General features: G+C 36.7%; 1 protein-coding gene across 2 annotated transcripts in view; it reads left to right on the top strand.

Annotated features, from left to right (window-relative positions):
• OXSR1 (oxidative stress responsive kinase 1) overlaps positions 1-22,407 on the top strand; it is a 94,350-nt gene that overhangs the window by 55,877 nt on the left and 16,066 nt on the right. For both annotated transcript variants that reach the window (XM_010357248.2, XM_030930698.1), the window contains 6 exons: positions 2,875-2,984; positions 5,690-5,791; positions 6,455-6,588; positions 11,563-11,611; positions 12,240-12,305; positions 18,683-18,805. In XM_010357248.2, the coding sequence (XP_010355550.1) occupies positions 2,875-2,984; positions 5,690-5,791; positions 6,455-6,588; positions 11,563-11,611; positions 12,240-12,305; positions 18,683-18,805 (584 nt within the window). The remainder of the gene's footprint in view (positions 1-2,874; positions 2,985-5,689; positions 5,792-6,454; positions 6,589-11,562; positions 11,612-12,239; positions 12,306-18,682; positions 18,806-22,407) is intronic.

Genomic DNA, 22,407 nt, shown 5'->3' with positions numbered 1-22,407 from the left:
CTACTTTTTCTTTTGTTGCCTGAAATTTGGTATTATATCTCAGAAATCATTGCTAACTCCAGTGTCATGAAGCTTTTCTCCTATGTTTTAAGTGTTTTATAGTTTAGGGGCTTCTAGTTTTTTCATACCTTATTACAGATAACACTTATTTTAATGTATTATAATTGCCTGATTCCACCTTCTATATTAGAAGTTGCACAAATTGGGGGACATTTTCTTCCTTGATCATTACTTTTGATCCTGTCACATAGTAGGCACCAAAGTCCACCTTGTACTTTAATTGAAATTTTGTTAACGGAGGAACTAAATGATTTTTTTCACATCGAAGTTACTCTTTCTCTTTAGTTGGCAATTTAAAACGAAAGGCAAATGGCATTTTTGCTCTTTGGTTTCTGTTTTTAACTTTATGGTTGGATTGATTATGTCTCCTTGGTGTTGTGGCTGTGCAGGTTATTTAACAAGAATATTTTGGTAAAGTGGATATTCTCACTTACATTCCTTAGCTAAATGTTTTAACTAGTCTTCAGGGTTCATTTGGAAACAAGCGGAGGTATACCAGCTGAAGATACAAAAATTCTGGATCATTATTAAGTTCTGGATTTAAAATTCTGACTATTTTAAAGCTACCTGAAGGTTTTTAGTAGGTTTTAAAAAGTAAAAACTCTTCATAATTGAACCTAAAAAATATGTTGTATATACATAAGCTGTTTGAGTCTTTATCATATTTAAGTATTTTAAGGCATGGCTTTGCCTCTCTGGTTGGTGATAAGAATACCTAATACTTGTTGAGTGTTTAGTATTAAAATATATTACAGGGACTGCTCCAAGTATATTATTAACTCATTTAATCCTTAACAACAACCTTGTTAGTAAGTACTGTTGTTGCCTCCTTTTTACAGATGAAGAAATTGTAGCACAAAGATTGAAAATACCTGCCCAAGTTCAACTGACTAGTGGCAGAGCTGAATGCACTAAATGTACTTTTTTCCCCTTCAGATGCACTTCAGATTGTTTACTTTGTTACTGTTATTACAAATGGAACAACATTTTAAAGTTCTTAGATATTTGCTGGTTTAGGAGTATTGAAAACTGTTATGATGATGATGATTATTATATTTTAGAGAAAGTGTCTTGCTCTGTCACCCAGGCCAGAGTGCAGTGGTGCGAATGTGGCTCACTGCAGCCTCAAACTCGTAGGCTCAAGCAGTCCTCCTACCTCAGCCACCCAAGTAGCTAGGACTATAGGTGACTCCACCACGCCCAGCTAATTTTCTGGTTTTTTTAGAGATGGGGTCTCACTGTGTTGCCCAGGCTGGTCTTGATCTCTTGGCCTCAAGTGATCCTCCTGCTTCAGCTTCCCAAAGTATTGGGATTACAGAAATGAGCCACTGTGCCCAGTCAAGATTATTATGTTTTTTTTTCCATAATTCTATGTACATTCAGACAAGATAATTGTTTTTAAAACTGTACTGTATAGACTTGCTATTTTTAAACTACTGTATAGACAAGCAATTATTTTAAATAATTGCTTGAAAATGGCAGAATTCATAGACTTCTGAATCTGGAATTTTAAAGTTTGCCATTCTGAAATTATCCTCCTCACAATCGGGTTGTCCATAATTTATTGTATTTTCAAATTTATTTCTAATTTCATAATTTCTGTTTTATAATTATGTTTTCAGGTTGAAAATACAATAAATTACGGACAAATACACACTCATTTTACATAATGCAGAGTATTCTGGAATGGACACAAAACAAAAGGGGAATCAGAAAAGGTGTGTAAGAGTTGGATAAGGTGTGCCTCAGTATATTAGTTAAAGTTCTTTTGGTTGTATTGGGAATTATCAATGGCTGACTTAACAAAGCAGGAATTTTAAAAATACACTAGGAAGTACACAGAATTAAAAAAATCAGCTGAACAGCTAAGCCTCAGAATAGGCAGGAACCCAGTTGTGCTGGTGACCTTCAGGATGCTGTTAGCATGGCTCAGCTCCAGTGACCCTTAATTTCTTTGTCTTTCCATTCAAGCTTCACATTTCTAGGAGACTAAGATAGGCCTACCTTGGATTAAGGTGTCTAACCCTGGCTCAAATCAGGTATGCCCAGGGTCAAGGTGAGGGAGTACAGATACACACCCAGGGCTATTTACAGAAAAGGGGGGATCATGGTGAGGCAGGCAGTCCTCCTCATCGGTGACTGGTACTTTGGCATCAGCATTGTGGGATAAAATCTTTGTAGAGAAAATCCTGAGGCTTAGAGAGGTGAACTAAGTTTACCAATGTCATACATCTACTAAGAGGTGTAGTTAGGATATGTATTTAGAATTATGAACTCTAATTTATTTGGGGCTGAGTTCTTGAGAGCTCTTTTTGAATACTAAGCTAAAAAGGTTGGATTTCATTCTGTAGGAGTTTCTGAGCTGAAAGGGCCATGTCAAAGTGATAATTTAAAAATGAATGGATGAATGAATCTGATAGTGGTATGTAGAATGGATTAGAGCAAGGGGGAAAATCTGAGATGATGATGATATGTGGGGGTGGAGAGGAATGGAGTGAGGCACCTGCTAAGCTATGTCTTTTTTGTTTTTTTGTTTTGTAAAGATGAGGTCTCCCTATGTTGCCTAGGCTGTTCTTGAACTCCCGGGCTCAAGTGAGCCTCCTGCCTTGGCCTCCCAGAGTGTTGGGATTATAGGTGTGAGCCACTGTTCCTAGTCTAAGCTATGTCTTAATTTAGTCAAGAAGTTCAGCAAAAAGATAAGAAATTATCATGCTTTTTATTTATATATAGGATGGTCACTACATTATGTTGTTTTCCTATTCATTTATGATAGTTGATGCACTTTAAATACCTTGCTGTTGTATTCTATTTCAGACTTTGGGGTTAGTGCTTTTTTAGCAACTGGTGGTGATATTACTCGAAATAAAGTGAGAAAGACCTTTGTTGGCACCCCTTGTTGGATGGCACCTGAAGTTATGGAACAGGTACCGTGTCTTTTTTCAATTTTAAATGGGTTAGGGCTTTGTTTTGAAACTCAAAAAACTTAATAGTGTTTGCTTTTCTTTGGCATACCAGGTTAGCTTTGGGAAACATGTCCCTGTTCCTTGGGTGGGATTTTAGTCCACCCTTGAAAACAAAAACTCTAGAACTTTGCAAAGGATATATGAAACTCAGGAATAATATAATTGAGGTTTGTTTTAATAATTTTGTTAGTACAAATTATACCAATTTTTACATACAGATTTATTGGTTTAATGATTTCTAAATTATGTCCAGTTTTGTTTCCTAAGCCTCCATATAGTTGTTTCTAGTTCTTTTTTTTTTTTTTTTTTTGAGACGGAGTCTCGCTCTGTCGCCCGGGCTGGAGTGCAGTGGCCGGATCTCAGCTCACTGCAAGCTCCGCCTCCTGGGTTTACGCCATTCTCCTGCCTTAGCCTCCCGAGTAGCTGGGACTATAGGCGCCCACCACCTCGCCCGACTAGTTTTTTGTATTTTTTAGTAGAGACGGGGTTTCACCATGTTAGCCAGGATGGTCTTGATCTCCTGACCTCGTGATCCGCCCATCTTGGCCTCCCAAAGTGCTGGGATTACAGGCGTGAGCCACCGCGCCTGGCCTTGTTTCTAGTTCTTAATAGATGCTTCACATAAATGCCTTATAGGTATATCAAACTCAGTATGCTACAAACCGAATTCATTTTTACTCTGTTTCAATCAGCTGTATTCACTCTGTTGGTGAGGAAAGGATTCCCACTGTAAAGTTATGGGAATGGCTGAACATACAACACCTGACACTGGGCAGATGAGATTGACAGCTGTCTATTAGTCACATATACTCACAGCCTAGGGGAGTAGGATACTGCATGCCATGCAGGACCAGCAGAGTTGCACTCACTAACAGAATGAACGAGAAGGGGCTTTGGAGACAGGCTTTGTAGTACCAGCAGATTGCGATGCCCCTTGGTTTCCTTGAGAAGATAAGACTGGCTGACAGGGAACCGAAATCTGCTTGTCGGGCAAGCAGGAACTGTACCTGGTCATTTGATAAGGAGGATTGTTGAACTAGGAGACATTATCTGCAAGAGCAGAGTGGGGAGGGGAACTTGTACTTAGGTCACTAGAGGCCCTTCCGTTTTACCAGATGGCAAGGCAGCTCATACTATTGATCCTTAATTTTAGGTCTTACACACTACACACTCCCCAAACCTGTTTCTCCTATATTGCTTAGGATAGAAAATTAAAATTTATAGCCATGTAATGTGCTGGTGACAGTATATAAGTAGAGAAATTTGGCAACATATTCACTGTAAAAAGTTTAAAAGTATTCACAACCTTTGTAACTTTTTCATTATAGAAATTAAGGTGATAATACCACAATACAGATCCTTTGGAAAACAAAAAAGCTACTGCACTACAAAACATTTTGTTTTAATTCTTTCTAGTATTTTACTGTTTGTAAAAGTTTCAGGACGTATGAGCAATTTTGTGTTTTTTTTCTTCATGTTTTATCAGAAATGTTTTTTATATGTTCACATAGAATTAGTAAATATTGCTTTTAATTGACTGTAGTTTTTAAAATATACTTAACAATTTCTTCACTGTTGGTGAACATTCAGGTTGTGTATTTTTTGTATTACCAAATATGTTTAGAGTTTGCCTACTTTATTTTATTGGTTTAAAGCTTATGAACACTTTCATTGTTCTTGGTACACATTAGAGGTAGCTTTTTTGTTTATTTGTAGAGACAGAGTCTTGCTCTGTCACCCAGTCTGGAGTACTGTGGTGCCATCATGGCTTACTGCAGCCTTGAACTCCTGGGCTCAAGCTAGCCTCCTGAGCAGCTGGACTGCAGGTGTACGTCACCGCTCCTAGCTAATTAAAACAGCTTTTTCTGTGTGGAGATGGGGTCTCACCATGTTGCCCAGGCTGGTCTTGAACTCCTGGCCTCAAGCCCACATCATCCTCCCACCTCAGCCTCTCAAAGTGCTGGGATTAGGCAGGAGCCACTGTACCCGGCCTCAAGCTAACTTTTTTTTTTTTTTTTTTGAGACAGAGTCTCGCTCTGTCCCCCTGGCTGGAGTGCAGTGGCGCGATCTTGGCTCACTGCAAGCTCCACCTCCCGAGTTCACGCCATTCTCCTGCCTCAGCCTCCTGAGTAGCTGGGACTACAGGCGCCCGCCACCGCGCCTGGCTAGTTTTTTTTTTTTTTTTTTTGTATTTTTAATAGAGACGGGGTTTCACTGTGGTCTCGATCTCCTGACCTTGTGATCCGCCCACCTCGGCCTCCCAAAGTGCTGGGATTACAGGCGTGAGCCACCGCATCCGGCCTTTTTTTTTTTTTTTGAGGCGGAGTTTCGCTCTTGTTGCCCAGGCTGGAGTGCAGTGGCATGATCTCGGCTCACCACAACCTCCACCTCCCGGGTTCAAGTGATTCTCCTGCCTCAGCCTCCCGAATATTTGGAATTACAGGCACGCACCACTGTGCCTGGCTAATTTTTTTTTTTTTTTTAATAGTGATGGAGTTTCTCCATGTTGGTGAGGCTGGTCTTGAACTCCCAACCTCAGGTGATTTGCCTGCCTCAGCCTCCCAAAGTGCTGGGATTACAGGCGTGAGCCTCTGTGCCTGGCCAGAAGCTAACTTTTAAAAATCCTTTTGTGCTGGTAAAAATAATGATGCAAATCTGTTTTGCAGGTCCGAGGTTATGATTTCAAAGCTGATATTTGGAGTTTTGGAATTACAGCAATTGAATTGGCCACTGGGGCAGCTCCTTATCATAAATATCCACCAATGAAGGTGAGGCTTGTATTCCAAATACTACCCCAGCTCAAGTCCCAGTTCCTTTTCAGAGCCATTTGCAAGTCTTTTAAATTTTTTTTATTGTGGTAAAATACACAGATCATAAAATTGACCATCGTCTTTAACCATTTGGAGTATATAGTTCAATGGTATTAAATGCATTCATAATGTTGTGTAGTTGTCACCACCATCTGTATCCAAGCACTTTTCGTTTTAAAACTGGAACTCTATACCCATTAAATAGTAACTCTTGATTCCCATTCTTAGCCCCTTGGCAATCATTTTTGTCTCTATGATTTTGACTGCTGTTAATACCTCACATAAGTAGAATCCCACAGTGTTTATCTTTGCATGGCTAGCATAATGTCCCCAAGGTTCATCCATGTTGTAGCATATTGCAGAATTTTCTTGCTTTTTAAGGCTGAATAATACCCATTGTGTGTGTGTGTGTGTGTTAAGAAGGTAACCATCTACAGCATATTATTTATGTGAAATACACATAATGACTCTGAATTTTAAACAACTGATTCAGATATGAACTTAAAGAAAATAAAATGTTTGTATGTTGGTGGGGGGGTGCCTATATTGAAAAATCTTGACCACAATAGTTAAACTTTACTGAGTCATCACAAGTTTACAGTATATTGAAAATTCTTACAGGTTTTAATGCTGACACTGCAGAATGATCCTCCTTCTTTGGAAACTGGTGTTCAAGATAAAGAAATGCTGAAAAAATATGGAAAATCATTTAGAAAAATGATTTCATTGTGCCTTCAAAAAGATCCAGAAAAAAGGTAAAATATGAGAAAACATCTACTTTTCTCTCTAATAAAACATCATGAGAAGTCTAAGAGTCACATACTTGTATGTACAGGAAATTATTTTCAAAAGAACTAAATATAAACTTTAAAGAAGTATACAGAGACCATTATACTGTGGTATACAGAAATGAATTGATTTCTGCCTTCTTTGTAGTATACAGTATACCCTAAATAGTTCAGCCTTTTTCTTGTTAATTTCTTACAAAGTTGTACATTGTGAATTCTGCATTAATAAGTGCCAAGTTAGTGGAGAGGTTTGTTTTTAATTTGCATTTAAAATTTATAAATGAATGTCTTAATGGCATTTACAGTATTAATAAAGGCAAGACACATAGAAAAATTAGGTTTAGTGTCTAATAATCACACTTATTTCCATGTTAGAAAGATATTTTAGTAAGTGGACCAAAAATTCAAATAGCTTCCTTATCATTATTAGACAGATTGAATGACAAGTGAGCAAATAAATAAGAACATCCAATATGAGTAACTTCATGAATTAAACAGAATCGTAGAATGTTGGGGATCATTGAGTACAACCTTTTATTTTTGAGGTCACTTGATACTTAGTCATAGGAGTAGGACTTGAATCTCAAAAAGTCCTGATTCCTAATTTAGGGCTCTGTTCCTTCTGAATCTTATTTGTCTGTTTCACATATATATTCCACTCAGCTACTTAGCGCTGAGTTCTTTAATTTTTGTTTCTCTAAAGATCATTAAAAGGGAAAGACTTTCATGTTCTTGATCACATCTCTAGTATATGTAATAGGGCTTCAGAGTTTATTGTTGGAAATATTGGAAAGGGTAAGAAAAACAGGTATCAAAAGTTATACCTGCGTTTTTATAATTTTTTTTCTGTTTCTGAGTAAACACTTAAAAAAGACAGGAAACACTTTTCTTTTACCAAATTAGTTGATTAAAGGAACAAAATTTTCTTGTTACAAATACCTAGAAATGCCAGATAAAATCTATCCTATTTAAAGATTCTCAGATACCAGAAATAATGAGGAACCCCAAAGTTAAAGAAGAAATATTGTGAACTAATCCTGTGGCTGTCTTCAGTGGGTCACTATTCATTCTGATAACCTACTAATTTGGATTTGTAACTCCCATGTGAAGACTGGACTTGAGATCTTGGGTCTACCCAGTGGGGAGTTTAAACAGAGATTCTTCTTCTTAAAGCTAAGAACTTCAGATGTCTATATCCTTAGTAAAAGGATAGACAAGAATAAAAAATGTCATCACCAAGAGACAACAAAAACCTCTCCTGAATAATCAAGCCCTTCAACCTGAATATTCCACAGGTTTAGTCTATACTATCTATGTTATCCAGGAACCCACAGGATTAGAAAGTTAAAAAAGCTTCACCAAATCGCTTTTTATTTTTGACAGAAGCCATCACAGAGCTGTACTGGAAGAACACTTTCAACTCTAGCTCCCATTGGATTCCTGAACATAATACCCCACTGAAATAAGGTCACAATCCAAAATTAAGAAACACACAGTGAAACAATACATTATGAACTAGTTAGCAGACACAAACAGAAGGATTAGTGCTCCAAAAGATTTAGGTAATGCAGTGATAATCTGAAAAGATATAAAATTAAGTATATTGAAAATAATTACAATTAGAAGAAATCAAACCCACAAGAAAAGACTGTGACTGTGACAGAAGAACCAAATAGCAATGCCAGAAATGAAAAATACAGTGATTAATATTTCAAACTTTCCTTGAGTGTGAGCTGGACTTACTGACTCACTTCTGATGAGTAGAGTATGAAAAAGGAAAAATAGCAACTTCACAATGCACCTCCTCTACCCAATGACCAAGGTTAACATCACTATTAATAAGACATTGATAAGACTGATTCAGCTCTTAATATGATGAAATGAGAAGGGCATATAACCTGTGAGGTATTCTTCCTCTAAATCTGTAACTTCAGTCTGTAATGAGAAAACATCAGACAAACCCAAATCGAGGAATATGCAGCAAAATACCCGACCAGCACTCTTCAAAACTGCCAAGGAAGAGAGACTAAGAAACTGTCACAGATTGGAGGAAATTAAGAAGACATGAAGACTGAAAGCAACAGAGTATCCTGTACTATATCCTGGGACAGAAAAAGGACATTAGTGGAAAAACTGGAGAAATGGAATGAAGTCTGTTGTTTAGTTAATAGTGTTGTACCAGTGTTGATATTTTAGTTGATTTCTTTATTATTATACTGTGGTTATGTAAAAGGTTAACAATAGCAGAAGGTGGTGAAGGGCATGTAGGAACTCTGTACTAGCTTTGCAGCTCTTTAAGTCTAAAATTATTGTAAAACTTTCTTTTAAAGTAAGAAAACTGGAAGCTATAGAGAATCTCTTCCAGTTTGTAAACCAAAATTAAACTTTGTTTAGAACATTGCTAAGTTAAAATAACACACACAATGGACTGGTTAAACAGAACAACCAATAAAACAAAAAGGAGATTATTTATTTACTCATCAAGTACCAGGCACTGTGGTAAACACTTAACATATATTGTTTACAGTAATTCTTTGAGGATAGCACTGTTAATTTCTTTATCTTACAAATGAAGAAACTGAATCACAGAGAGGTTAAATAACCTTCCCCAAAGTCACACAGCTAATAAATGGAATCAGAATTCTGACCCATACAACTGGACTAGAGTGCTCATTTTAATCAGACTACAGTAAGTATACGGAGGAAACTGCTCAGAATGTAGCACAGAAGGATCAAAGAGGGAAATATGAAAGAAATACTAACATTTGGAGGGTAGACTGAGAAGGTTCAATATGTCTGTGTGTATGCACATCCACACACACACACACACACAAATGTATGTATACGTATACATGAACTTACTAGGAAAGACTAGAGAGAATGTGGTAGAAGCGATATTCAAAGAAATAATGGCTGAGAATTTTCCAGAATTGATGAAAGACCTATATTCTCAGAGTAAAGAACTATCGCTGTAGAATTCCAAGCAGTATCTCCCTTCTTCCACTTGTACACGTTGTTGTGAAACTACTGGACACGAAACAAAGAGAAGCTTCTACAGGCAATCTCAGGGAAAAGATTACCTACTGAGGATCAGCAGGTAGACTTGACAGCCACTTCCCCAATAACACAACAGTTGAGGCCAGCATTTAGTGAAATGTTCAGAGAAAATGCAGTCTTATGTCACTTAAAATGACACAGGATACATTCTTTGATATGTGTATTAGGCAGTTTTGTCATTGTGTGAACCTCATGGAGTGTACTTATACAAAGTTTGATGGTACAGCCTACTGCATACCTAGGCTATTTAGTGTAACCTGTTGCTCTACTGTCAGACTCATAGTATGTTGTTGGCCAAAGCATTAAGAGGCTCATAACTGTGACTTTAACCCAGAGTTCTCCAGCTAGTCAAACTATCATTCAAGAATGAGTATGAAATTATTTTGCACACGGAAATAGAGTTTTCCAGTCTCATTCTATCACTTAAAGAACCCATAAATTGTACTTTAGAAAGAAGGAAATGAAGTCGGAAGAAAGGAATGAATAATAAGCAATGTTGAGCAATCACATTGTTGAGCATATTGGAATCTTGAGTGAATAGAAAAATAAAAGTGATAATGTAGGATTTCAGTTTGCTATGCAAATTGAAACTTTCACATTTATTCAGTTTTTAAATCTTTATAATAATCATCGGAGGTGCTGGTTCTTAAACTTGAATGCATATTGGAATTACCTGGGGAGTTTTAAAAATTACTAAAGCCAATTAAAGGTTCTGCTTTAATTGGTATGAGGTACAGCCTGGTCATTGGGTTTTTGTTTGTTTGTTTGTTTGAGACAGTCTTGCTCTGTCGCCCAGGCTGGAGTACAGTGGCACAATCTCAGCTTACTGCAACCTCCGCCTCATGGGTTCAAGTGATTCTCCTTTCTCAGTCTCCCGAGTTGCTGGGACTACAGGTGCACGCCACCTTGCCCTGCTAATTTTTGTGTTTTTTTAGTAGAGATGGGGTGTCACCATATTGGCCAGGCTGGTCTCGAACTCCTGACCTTGTGATCCACCCACCTGGCCTCCCAAAGTTCTGAGATTACAGGTGTGAGCCATGGTGCCCGACTGGTCATTGGGATTTTTACATTCTTCCCAGATAGTTTAATGCACAGCAGTGTTTAAGAACTACTGCTCTTAGGGACTTGGCCAAGTAATACTGAACCTTAGAGAGGTTGTGATTTGCTCAGGATCAGGTAGGTGTGTGGCAAAAAATCAGGTCCAGTTTCTTAAATGTTAAGTTCTATATTCTGCATGTTACTCTTTTAAAAGCTTGTAAAATTGACAGTCATGTCTTTGCTTAAAAGGAAATAAGACCATGAAGAAATGCGGTAAACTGAGTTTTGTTAAATTTGGGGAATATACTTTACTTTTAGAATTTTCATTTTTAAAGGGAGATTGTGAAATCTATTTTTAAGGATCTGTGGTAACCACAGATCCTTAAATTGAAGGCTGGCAGGCTACCATGTGGCAAGAAGTGAAGGTCTTGATTTGGTCCATTTCCTCTTTGAGTGTTTAAATATATTTTTATGCCTTGCTAAAAATGTTAGATAGATTTTGTCTAGCTTACTTATTGGGAAATAATATTAAATATTAAATTAATATTATTAATTAGCAAATATATTAGACTCTATTAAGAAATCATGCTTCCAGAAAAAACATTTCACTAATGACTCTTTCAAAGAATATTAATAATTATTATCAGAATATTTGTTTTGAGATTTTTATTTTATTCAATGTCTTGTATCAAGTTTGTTTTGCTTTTTAGCAGTTTAAGGAAAGTAGAGTATACTGAGTTTTAATTTTGCTGTTTAAAAAATTTTTTTCTGATTTTTGATGATGGAATCTTACATTACACTTGAATTAACTGTAAAAACTTTTCTTCCCTCCCTCCCTGGTTTTAGACCAACAGCAGCAGAACTGTTAAGGCACAAATTTTTCCAGAAAGCAAAGGTAGGAAATTCCAGCTTTTGATTATGTGTGTTATAGGATGGTCCTCAGTTACTCAGATTATGTTCACTGCTTAGAAGTTGGATGATTATGTTTGGAAAAATGATGGTAAATAAAATAATTGTGGAAAGCAGTATGTATACAGCCTTTGATAATTAAGATGCTTGCTTCAGAATTTAGTAAATCAATTTTTAAATATTAGGTTAAACTGGTCATAGGAATAATGATTATTAAATTTTGCCATTATAAATATAATTTGTGAAAAATACCAAACTCTGATTTTAAGGTTTACTACTGAATTTGTAAACATCTCATTTCCCAAATATATCAGATAGTAGGATGTTACTGTAGTTGGAAATCTAGGACCATGATCTCAAAGAACATACAGTACAGCAAACTCTTCATAGACAATGGTTCATACAGTGTACTACATCTTAATTTTCTGTCTCAATTTATAAAATTGTGGTAGTAACGTACTAAAGGAACTTCAGAGTAAACAAATGAAAGTTTTTCTCACACTTCATTACAAAACAGTTACTATATCACATTTTGATTATGGTGAACATTTTTGTGGGGTTTTTTTGGTACCTTAAAAACTTATGAGAACAAAATACTTACTCTTCCTCTCCAGAATAAAGAATTTCTTCAAGAAAAAATATTGCAGAGAGCACCAACCATTTCTGAAAGAGCAAAAAAGGTAAATCGGAATTTAACTCACTTTTCCTGAAAAAATTATTTTTGCATTTTGAAAATATGTTAAGTAATACATTGTTAGTAGTATATGAGAATTACTGGTTTTCTTTCAATCCTATCTAAAGCATTCTTTGATACATTCATTCAGCAAATATCTTTGGTTTACTGTATGCCTTTGTATTACTCTGCTGTCTATTAGGATGAAAGGGGATGCTAGACAGTAATTGGTAAATTAATTCTAAACTCTGTTTGATAACTGTTTCTAGCTACCAGAATGAGTTGTGATTTTACATAGCATTTATAGCTTTGGGTATAAATCACAGTACCCTTTTTGGAACTCCAAATTTGCTACTGCTTTTACAGAAAGACTGAAAGAACCTTATTATGCATATGTAATTTCTAAGAAGTTTGGTCATGATGTGAGCATGGAGAATGCTTTAATATCTCAGTTTGGGCAGAATATATTAATTTTCCTGTCCATGATACTTTTATGAACCTCTGTGAGAGCAGAGAGAAGAAAATCCTCCCTTTTCCCCACTCTTACTTCTCTGCTCAAGCATACTTATCCAATGTGAAGGAAAAGAGGCAGTTTGGGCTTCTGTTGATGATAGACTTGAAGAAGGTAAAAGGTCTTATACCTTATATAATACAGTGGTAGGCCTGTTCAAGAAGTCAGAAGTATTATGTCTAGCAGTGGCTTATTCTCTTCCGTAGATCTCACTGCTTGGGAATTTTGATATTATTCTGAGAATTTAACACAACAAAGAACCAGAAATGTATATTAAATACTTGGAAATGATATTCTTAATAAGCACTGATAAAACAGTTAACTTGTCTCTATTTTAGAGATATATCTTTTTCAGTGGCTATAATCCATCGTTTCATGTCAGAATCACTTGGGGACTTAAAAAAAAAAAGAAAGAAACATAGACAGTGTCATCCCAAACCAATTAAAGTCATGTCTTTAGTGGGTGAGATCTGGAAGATTATTCTCATGGATAGCTACTAGGTTAAAAATTCACTTGGCTCATTCCTTCACTTTATGTCACGTCTACTCAAGTGGCCTTTCCTCAGAATAATACTCTCTGATTACTAAAATAGTACCCTCCATGACTCTATCCCTTTACCCTACTTATCACCATCTGACATTTTACAGTCTTTCTGTACCATTAGAATAAAAGCTTAATGAGAACAGGGACTTTTTTTCATTGCTGTATCTTCAGTGTGCCTAGAATAGTTCCTGACACACAGGATATTCTTAAATAATATGTATATATTTCTGTACTTATTAATAATATGTATAAAATTTCTATGCTTATTATTGTTTATAATAAATCCCATCTGAGATACATGTTGATTTAGTATCTGAAATCTGATTAATTTAAGAAGACTAGGTTGGGTACAGTGGCTCACGCCTGTAATCACAGCACTTTGGGACGCCAAGGCAGGTGGATCACTTGGGGCCAGGAGTTCGTGACCAGCCTGGCCAACATGGTGAAACCTCGTCTCTACTAAAAATACAAAACTTAGCTGGGCATGGTAGTACATGTCTGTAATTCCAGTTACTCGGGAGGCTGAGGCATAAGAATCATTTGAACGCAGAAGAGGGAGGTTGCAGTGATCTGAGATTGTGCCACTGTACTCCAGCCTGGGCAATAGAGCAAGACTCTGTCTCAAAAAAAAAATAAGAAGAGTGAGCCTCATACCAGGGACATGATGACTCATGCTTGTAATCCCAGCACCTCTGGGAGGCTGAGGTGGGAGGATAGCTTGAACCCAGGAGTTGAAGGCCAGCCTGAGCAACGTAGTGAGACCCCATATCTACAAAAATAATTAAAACATTAATGAGGTGTGGTGGCATAGACCTCTGGTCCCGGCTATTCAGGATGTTGAGGTGGGAGGATCACTTGAGCCTGGCAGGTTGAAGCTGTAGTGAACTGTGATCATACCATTGCACTCCAGCCTAGGTGAATACCTCCTGCCAAAAAAGTATTTACTAAAAGAACTGTTAAGAGAATAAAAAGATCAGGCACAGTGGCTCATGCCTGTAATCCCAACACTTTGGGAGGCTGAGGCAGATGGATTGCTTGAGCTCAGGATTTCAAGACCAGCCTGGGCAACATGGCAGACGCTATCTCTACTAAAAATACAAAAATTAAAATTAGCCAGGCATGGTGGTGCGTGCCTGTGGTCCCAGCTACTCAGGAGGCTGAGGTGGGAAGATTGTTTGAGCCTGCAGGGAAGAAGTTGTAGTGAGCCAAGATCATGCCACTGCATTCCAGCCTGGGTGACAGAGTGAGACTCTGTCTCAAAAAGAAAAGAAAAAAGAGAATTAAAAAAAAAGGCATAAACCTCTAGCGGACAAAAAATGGGAGAAGTGAAAGCTGCAACCAAATTTTCAAAACTGTAACGCCCATAAATCAGTGGTAAGAGTCTTGGCAAATCAGAGGACTATAATTGCTAAGCCAGTATCAAGAAAAGCTTGGAAGCTACCATATACAACAGAACCCCAAAAGGTAAGGGAATTAACAGTGCCGGGTACCTGCAGAAATGAGAGTGAAAGTAGGGCTAAAAACAGGAAGATTGGTTGAAAGTCTTAAGATAGAGTTAGACTCTGGTTTCCCTCCCCTACTCCATGCAGCACTCCAGGAGATGTCTGGAGGTTTATTCTGCAGAAGGGTAAAAGAAATGGTCTCTGTCTGAAGGACACCAGGCACAGTTAAAGATGGAAATAACTTACTGAAAAGGGCATTTAAGTAATTGTTTACACACTGAATATTAAGAATCTATTTATATCACTTCATTCAACTCCCGGAACATAAACATTAAGGCTTATTACCCCCTAGGCAAGACATTGAAAAATCCTTATTTGATCAATCTGACTAGCCTAAGAGGAAAATCTGACTAGCCTAACAGGAAATTGGAGGTGGGAAATGCTCACCCACATCACTCTGCAGTGAAGCAAACTCCACCCACTTAAAAGCTCCGTGCTTCCCAGTGCTTTAGTTCTTTGTTCTTAAATATGAGCATAGATCTAGGATCACAGGATACCTGAGGAAAACCTCTTAATGAGAAAAATAGAGGACAAAATAAACAGAAGGAAAAAAAGAAACTTACAGGAAATAGACTATATAGGAAGATAATTTAAGTAAAATGATGACTGTCTTTAGAGATAAGAGTTTATATTTGCCAGGAGTGGTAGTCCATGCCTGTAAATCCAACACATTAGGAGGACAAGTCAGGAGGATCGCTTGAGCCCAGGAGGTCTAGACCATCCTGGGTAACAAGGCAAGACCAGACTCTACCAAAAAAAAAAAAAGCTGGGCATGGTGGCATGTGCCTGTGGTTCCAGCTGCTCAGGAGGCTGAGGCAGGAGGATTGCTTGAACCCAGAAGGTAGAGGCTGCAGGGAGCCATGTTCGCGCCACTGCACTTCAGCCTGGGTGACAGAGCAAGACCCTGTCTCAAAAGAAAAAAAAAAATAGGTTACATGCACAAAAAGTGAACATGATACTATTAAAGAAGCATTTTTGTCATGACAATTCAGTGAAGACTAAAGAATCATCTTCAAATGGCCTTGGTACAACTGAATATTCACATGCAGAAGAATGAAGTTGGGTCTTTTACTCTCATCCTACAAAAAATTAACTCAAAATGGATTGTCGACCTAAATATAAGAGCTAAAGTTATAATACTGTTGCAAGAAAATGTAACTATAAATCTTTGGGAATTTGAGCTAGGCAAAGCTTCCTTAGATATGACACCAAGAATACAAGCAATAAAAGGAAAAAGTAGGTAAATTGGTTTTATTAAAAGTTAAGACTTTTGTGCTTCAATAGACACTGGCAAGAAAGTGAAAAGACAACCTACAAAATGGGAATAAATATTTACAAATCATATATGTGATAAGGGACTTGTATCTAGAATATATAAAGAACTTTTACAACTCAATAATAAAAAGACAACACATTTTTAAAAATGAGCAAAGGATCTGAATAGAAACCTCTTGAAGATATATAAATGGCCAATAAACACATGAAAAGATACTCAGTGTTATTAGCCATCAGAGAAATGCAAATCAAAATAACAAAGAGATACCACTTCACACCCACTAGGATGGCTATAATCAAAAAGACAGTAACAACTGTTGGTAAAGATGTGGAGAGATTGGAACACTTCTGCACTGGTGATGGGAATGTGAAATGGTGCAGCCACTTTGGAAAGCAGTCTGGCAGTTCCTCAGAAGCCTAAACAGAGTCACCATGTGACCCAGCAATTCTACTCCTAGGCACACGCCAGAGAATTGAAAACGTAAGTCCACACAAAAATGTGTACACTGCTCATAGCAGCATTATTCATAAAAACCAGAAAGTGTAAACAACCCACATGTTCATCAGCTGATGATTAGATTTATAAAATGTGGTATATTCATACAGTAGAATATTATTTGACAATAAAAAGGAATGAAGTACTGATACATGCTACAGCGTGGATGACCCTTTCAAACATTATGCTAGTTTAAAAAGCCCATCACAAAAGACCACATGTTGTATGATTCAGTTTATGTGAAATGTTGAAAACAGGCAAATATAAAGAAACAGAAAGTAGATTAGTGGTAACTTAGGACTGGGGGTTTTGGAGAGAAATGGGCAGTTACTGCTAAAGAGTATGGCATGTCTTGTGGGGAGTGATAAAAATGTTCTAAATTTGATGGTAGTGATGGTTGCACAACTTTGAATATACTAAAAATCATTGAACTGTATACGTTGAATGGTTCAGTTGTATGGTGTATGAATTATAAGGGAGCTTTCGGAGAACCAGGACCAGTACCAACAAAAAGCTTTTGGAAATTGAAAACGTAGAAGAAATGAAAAATTCAATACAAAGGTTGAGGAAATTTCCCAGAAAAGAGTTCAAAAGGCCCAGATACAGAAAACAAAAAAGCTGAGAATATTAGAGGACCATTTGAGAAGGTTCAGCATTTGAGTAAAGAGAATTCCAGAAAAGGAGAACTGAGAAAAACAGAAGAAAGTAAATCATTGACAAAATAATACAAGAAAAATATCCAAATTGGATGGTCATGAATTTCCAGATTGAAAGAGTCTTAAGTACTCAACACAATTAATAAAAATAGACTAATGCTAACACACATTACCATGATAAGTCAGAATACTGAAGGCAAAAAGAAGAATCTGTAGTCTTCCAGGGAGGGGGAAATGTCACAGACAGGATCAGGAGTCATGATGACCTCAGTAGCACTTCTGGAAGCCAAATACAGCGAGGCAGTTTTCTTCAAAGGTATGAAAGAAAATAATTACTGATGCAGCCTTTTCTTTTTAACCAAACAATGAATGAAGTGTGAAGATGGAATCAAGATAAGTTCAGAAATGCATGGCTTTAATATACATGCTAATAGTGGAGATGGTGCTTAAACTAAGAAGTCATGTGATCCAGGACGCACAATCCTCTGGCTGATGGTAGAATTTGATCTGAAATAGGAGACGTGCTGTGAAACCAGTCTAGGATGGAACAGATCAGGAGGTTCTGGTGAGAGTCTTCTTCAAGAAGATGATACCGACAGAATACCCATTTGAATTTGGTAAAAGGAGATATAAACAGCTGAGAGAATAAATACTAACTACAGGGGAAATAGAAGTGGTAATACACAAGGCTCAGGTCTGAATATGATACATATAATCATGTTATGTAAACACTGACTATTGACCTAACCAAAATTATAGTATATCTTGAGAAAAGAATAGAGAGTTCATAACAGAGTTAAATTTTCATCTTCTATTGTGGGAAGTCCCACAGTTAACTCCTAAAATCAAAAAATCAGTAAGTAATGATAGGAACACATATTCGAGAGATGAATGTCCAAAAGGATAAGCTAAAATGAGTTGAAAGGGTTGCCAGTGGAGATGAAGCTGAAGGTTAGGAGGTTGCTGTTTTTCTTAATACAACATGCACAGCTCTAGTACTCTTGAAATCATAGGCAAGTATAGTTTTGACTTAACAAATTAAAAAGAAAAAATAACAGATTTTAAATCTTGGGTTTATTCATTTTGAGCACCCAAAACCTTTTTTTTCTTTTTTTTTCCTTAAATGTCTCAGGACATTTAAAATCGGATTTTTACCTGTGATTTTACATAGGAAGGATTTTGATGTTTGGGCTCAAGAGTATAGAAGTATAGTGGTTGTTACTAAAGACAGGTAGTAGAGCAGGTGATGGTTGGAGGATATGAATTTGTATGGAAACATTTATGGGGAAAATGATTATCTACTTAATGGATTGAAGTGATAGAAGAAGAGAGAAATACGGAGTTTCATACTTAGGAAGCATGAAACACCACCATAACCCACTTCTTTTTCTAATGAGCAGGTTCGGAGAGTACCAGGTTCCAGTGGCCGCCTCCATAAGACAGAGGATGGAGGCTGGGAGTGGAGTGATGATGAATTTGATGAAGAAAGTGAGGAAGGGAAAGCAGCAATTTCACAACTCAGGGTAAATTTTATTAAACTGTGTACTTTAGCTAGAACTTTGTGTGGTTCTTGTTCAGCTTAACCACCTAAAATGTAAAGAATACAATTGTGACAGAATTTCCTTGAACAGCTTATTAATAATAGGAGCTCAGTTAATTCTGCATGAAAAGTTGGACTTAGACATCTGTTTGAATATGATAATATTTAGAGTATATAAAAGTGACCCAAATCTAGAGATGAAAGCTGCAAATGTCTGAGATGCAAAATACACTGGATAGGATTAATGGCCAATTAGAGATTGCAGAAGAAAAGGTTAGTGAACTTGAAGGTGCAGTAATGGAAGCTTTTCCCCTGAAGTCTGTTATCCTTCTAAGGATGAATGGTGTATCTCTTATTCAGTTGGTGCATCCTAGATATCTGTTGTGCACATGTATGTGTGTTTCCTAAAAACAGTGAAGACAAGAGTCTTCCTTTTGGTTCATTTCATCACTCTTGCCTGAAAGCACTGCCTCAGGTTGTCAGGACTCATTCCTAAGACTGGAAGTGCTTATAAGGAAATATAAATATTTGAGGGTATTATACCTTTGACTGCTTAGGACTGTTTTTGTGGGATGAATAGTGAGTATACTGGTATATCACTTCCTGCTTTTAGGATCTGCTTTGGTGAAAGCACTTACGACTCTCTGTTGATCAACATTGAATATTTGTTGACCTTGTTTATCTAATGAGGTCTTTGAGTCTAGTCCTTTTGCAGAGCTAAGTTTGTAAAGGCCTTGCCCATGGAAGTTGGCACAAATCTATTAAGCTCTAAGCTTGGAAACACTGTTTAGAAGATAAATGCAAATATTGTTTACATACAATTATGAGTTTAATGTTTCTTTATAAATGTGAGACTATGGCATCCTTCCTTTTTCATGTGACTCCTCTCTGAATTGATACTGTCATGTATTGTTATATTAAAGCTACCAGAGGAAGCTAAAGCTGCATGAATTTTGTAGTTCTCTAGCTTCCTGTGAAAGGGATGATGGTTCTATTTTTCTTCTGACTAACAAATATTTGGAGATATACATTATAGCTTTTCAGTATCTAATTATTACTCTCTAGCTATCTATAGATAAATTTGGTAGTTCTGAAATAGTTATAGTAGCTTTCTTATAACCCTAATACATTGGTATCTAAACAACACAGAAACTTACATACTTTGGCCACAGAATAAGCAGTTTTCTGTCCAGTATTTTTCATGTTATCTTTATAGCATTTTTGAGACCATGAATTCTTTTTAAGAACATGAATCTTTTAAAACTAAATTGAACTATGTTAAGAAAAGAATATACCATGACCAAACGGGGTAGGGTGCAATGATGGTTCAGTATTAGGAAATCTCATAATATTGATAGATCTAAGGAGAAAAATCATATTTTTATTTTCATAGACTCTGAAAAAGGCTTTGACAGAATTCTTCCAGTATTCATAATGCTCTTATGTAGATCTAGATTTCCATATTTATATTATTTTCCTATGCCTGAAAAACTTTCCTTAATATTTTTTGTGTTGTAAATCTTTTGGTGGTGATTTCTTTAAGGTTTTATGTCTGAAAATGTCTTTGTTTTGAGAAGATATGTTTTCAGGGTATAGAATTCCAGGTTGACAGGTTTTTTTCTTTCAGCATTTTAAAGATGTTTCTTCACCATCATCTTGCTTGCATCTTTCCACTGAGAAATTTTGTGATATTCTTATTCTTGTTCCTTTATAAGTAACATGTCTTTTTTCCCTGGCTGCTTTTAAGATTTCGTCTTTACAGATGGTTTTGGAAAATTTGATTGTGATATGTCTAGGTATATTTTTCTTCATGTTTCTTGTGCTTGGGTTTTGTTGAGCTTGGATCTTTGGGTTTATAGGTTTTTATCAAGTTTGGAAATTTTTCAGCCATTATATTTTCAAACTTTTTTTTCTGTCCCCCAGTAACATATATATTAGGCAGCTCAAAGTTGTCTCACAGGCCACTGGTTCTCTTAATTTTTTTTAATTCTTTTTTTCTGTCTATTTTGTGTAGTTTTTATGCTAGCTTTCAAATTTATTCATCTTCTGCAATATCTAATCTTCTGCTAATCCCATCCAGTTCCTGTTTCATCTCAGGCATTGTAGTAGTCTAGAAGTTTAATTTTTTTCCCATCTTCTGTGTCTCTACTTAACTTTTTGGAGATATGTAATACAGCTATGATAACTATTTTAACATCCTTCTCTTCTAATTCTAATATCCATGTCAATTCTGAATTGGTTTTGTTTGGTTAATTATTCTCTTCATTATGGCTTGAGGAGTGTTTTCCTGCCTCTTCATATCTAGTAATCTGATTATATGCCAAACATTGTAATTTTCACCTTATTGCTTGCTGACAATTTTGTATTTCTGTAAGTCTTCTTGAGCTTTGTTCTGGGATACATTAAAGTTAGTTGGAAATAGTTTAATGCTTTTAGATCTTGCTTTTATGATTTGTTAGTTGGGTCTGGAGTAGTGTTCAGCCTACAGCCATTTATTCCCCACTACTGAGATAAGACCTTTTTGAGAACACTACCCAATCCCCTGTGAGTTATTAGTTTTTCCAGTTGGACTGGTGGAAATAGGCACTGTTCCTGGCTCTGTGTGAGTGCTGTGCACTCTTCCCTCTCATCATTTTTGATGTTTTCCCCCCTATTCTCAGGCATTTGCTCACATGCATTCGTTGATAAGTATTCTGTTAAACATTCGAAAGTGACCCTCTGCAACTTTCTAGGGTTCACTCTCTTTCTAGCTTTATCCTTCCTTGTACGGTTTTATCAACTTAATCTGCCTTGGTCTCCCAGACTGTTAGCTCTGTTTCCTCAAGTCAGGCAGTTCCTTGGATTTCATCTAGGTTCTATCTCCCTATGCCACAGCTTGGAAGCTTTCAAGGCAGTATATAGGGACAAGGCCCACCACTTTTTTCCCCTGTCTTTCAGGGATCACTGTTTTTCTTTGACAAGTGCCCAATGTCTTGAAAATTTTTGTTTCATATATTTTGTCTTTTTTGCAGAGGTGGGGTTGTTTCAGGCAGAAAGATAAATCTGGTCCCTGTTTATTCATCATGGCCTGAAGTGGAAGTCTATAGTTATATTTTAAGTGAATATGTAACTGTACTGAAGGGGAATATAAAAAGAAAGAATCCAAGTAACCTATGAATATAGTATTTGACTGTATGTTCTCAGGTGGAGTTGATGGGGGAAAGAGAAAACTTAAGATAAACCTTGATTCCTTTTATTAGGATTATTTTTCATAGTTGCATATGCAGAGCAGTTCAGAAACTCTCGTAGATGTAGGATTGAGAAAATAAGTAAATGTCTCAATGTTCTTGGGAACCAGGATTCTCACTATAGAAGAAGATATACACAGGTACGGAGCAGGGCAAGGTAAGAAAGAATCTGGTGGGAATGGGTTTGGAGACATTGGTGTGAATTCAAGCTTTGTAAAGTATGTGTGTGTGTGAATGTATGCGTGCACGTGTATGTATATATGTATGTCTATACTTGCATATATTTCTCAGCTTTGTCTACTGAACGACCCGGAAGCAAAGAAACCCCAATAATGACATGCCTTGTATCCAGATAATG

Source organism: Rhinopithecus roxellana, chromosome 1, assembly GCF_007565055.1.
Source record: "Rhinopithecus roxellana isolate Shanxi Qingling chromosome 1, ASM756505v1, whole genome shotgun sequence".
In the NCBI taxonomy this organism is placed as follows: domain Eukaryota; kingdom Metazoa; phylum Chordata; class Mammalia; order Primates; family Cercopithecidae; genus Rhinopithecus; species Rhinopithecus roxellana.
Note: the sequence above shows the minus strand (reverse complement) of the source record. Positions and strands in the feature narration are given on the sequence as shown.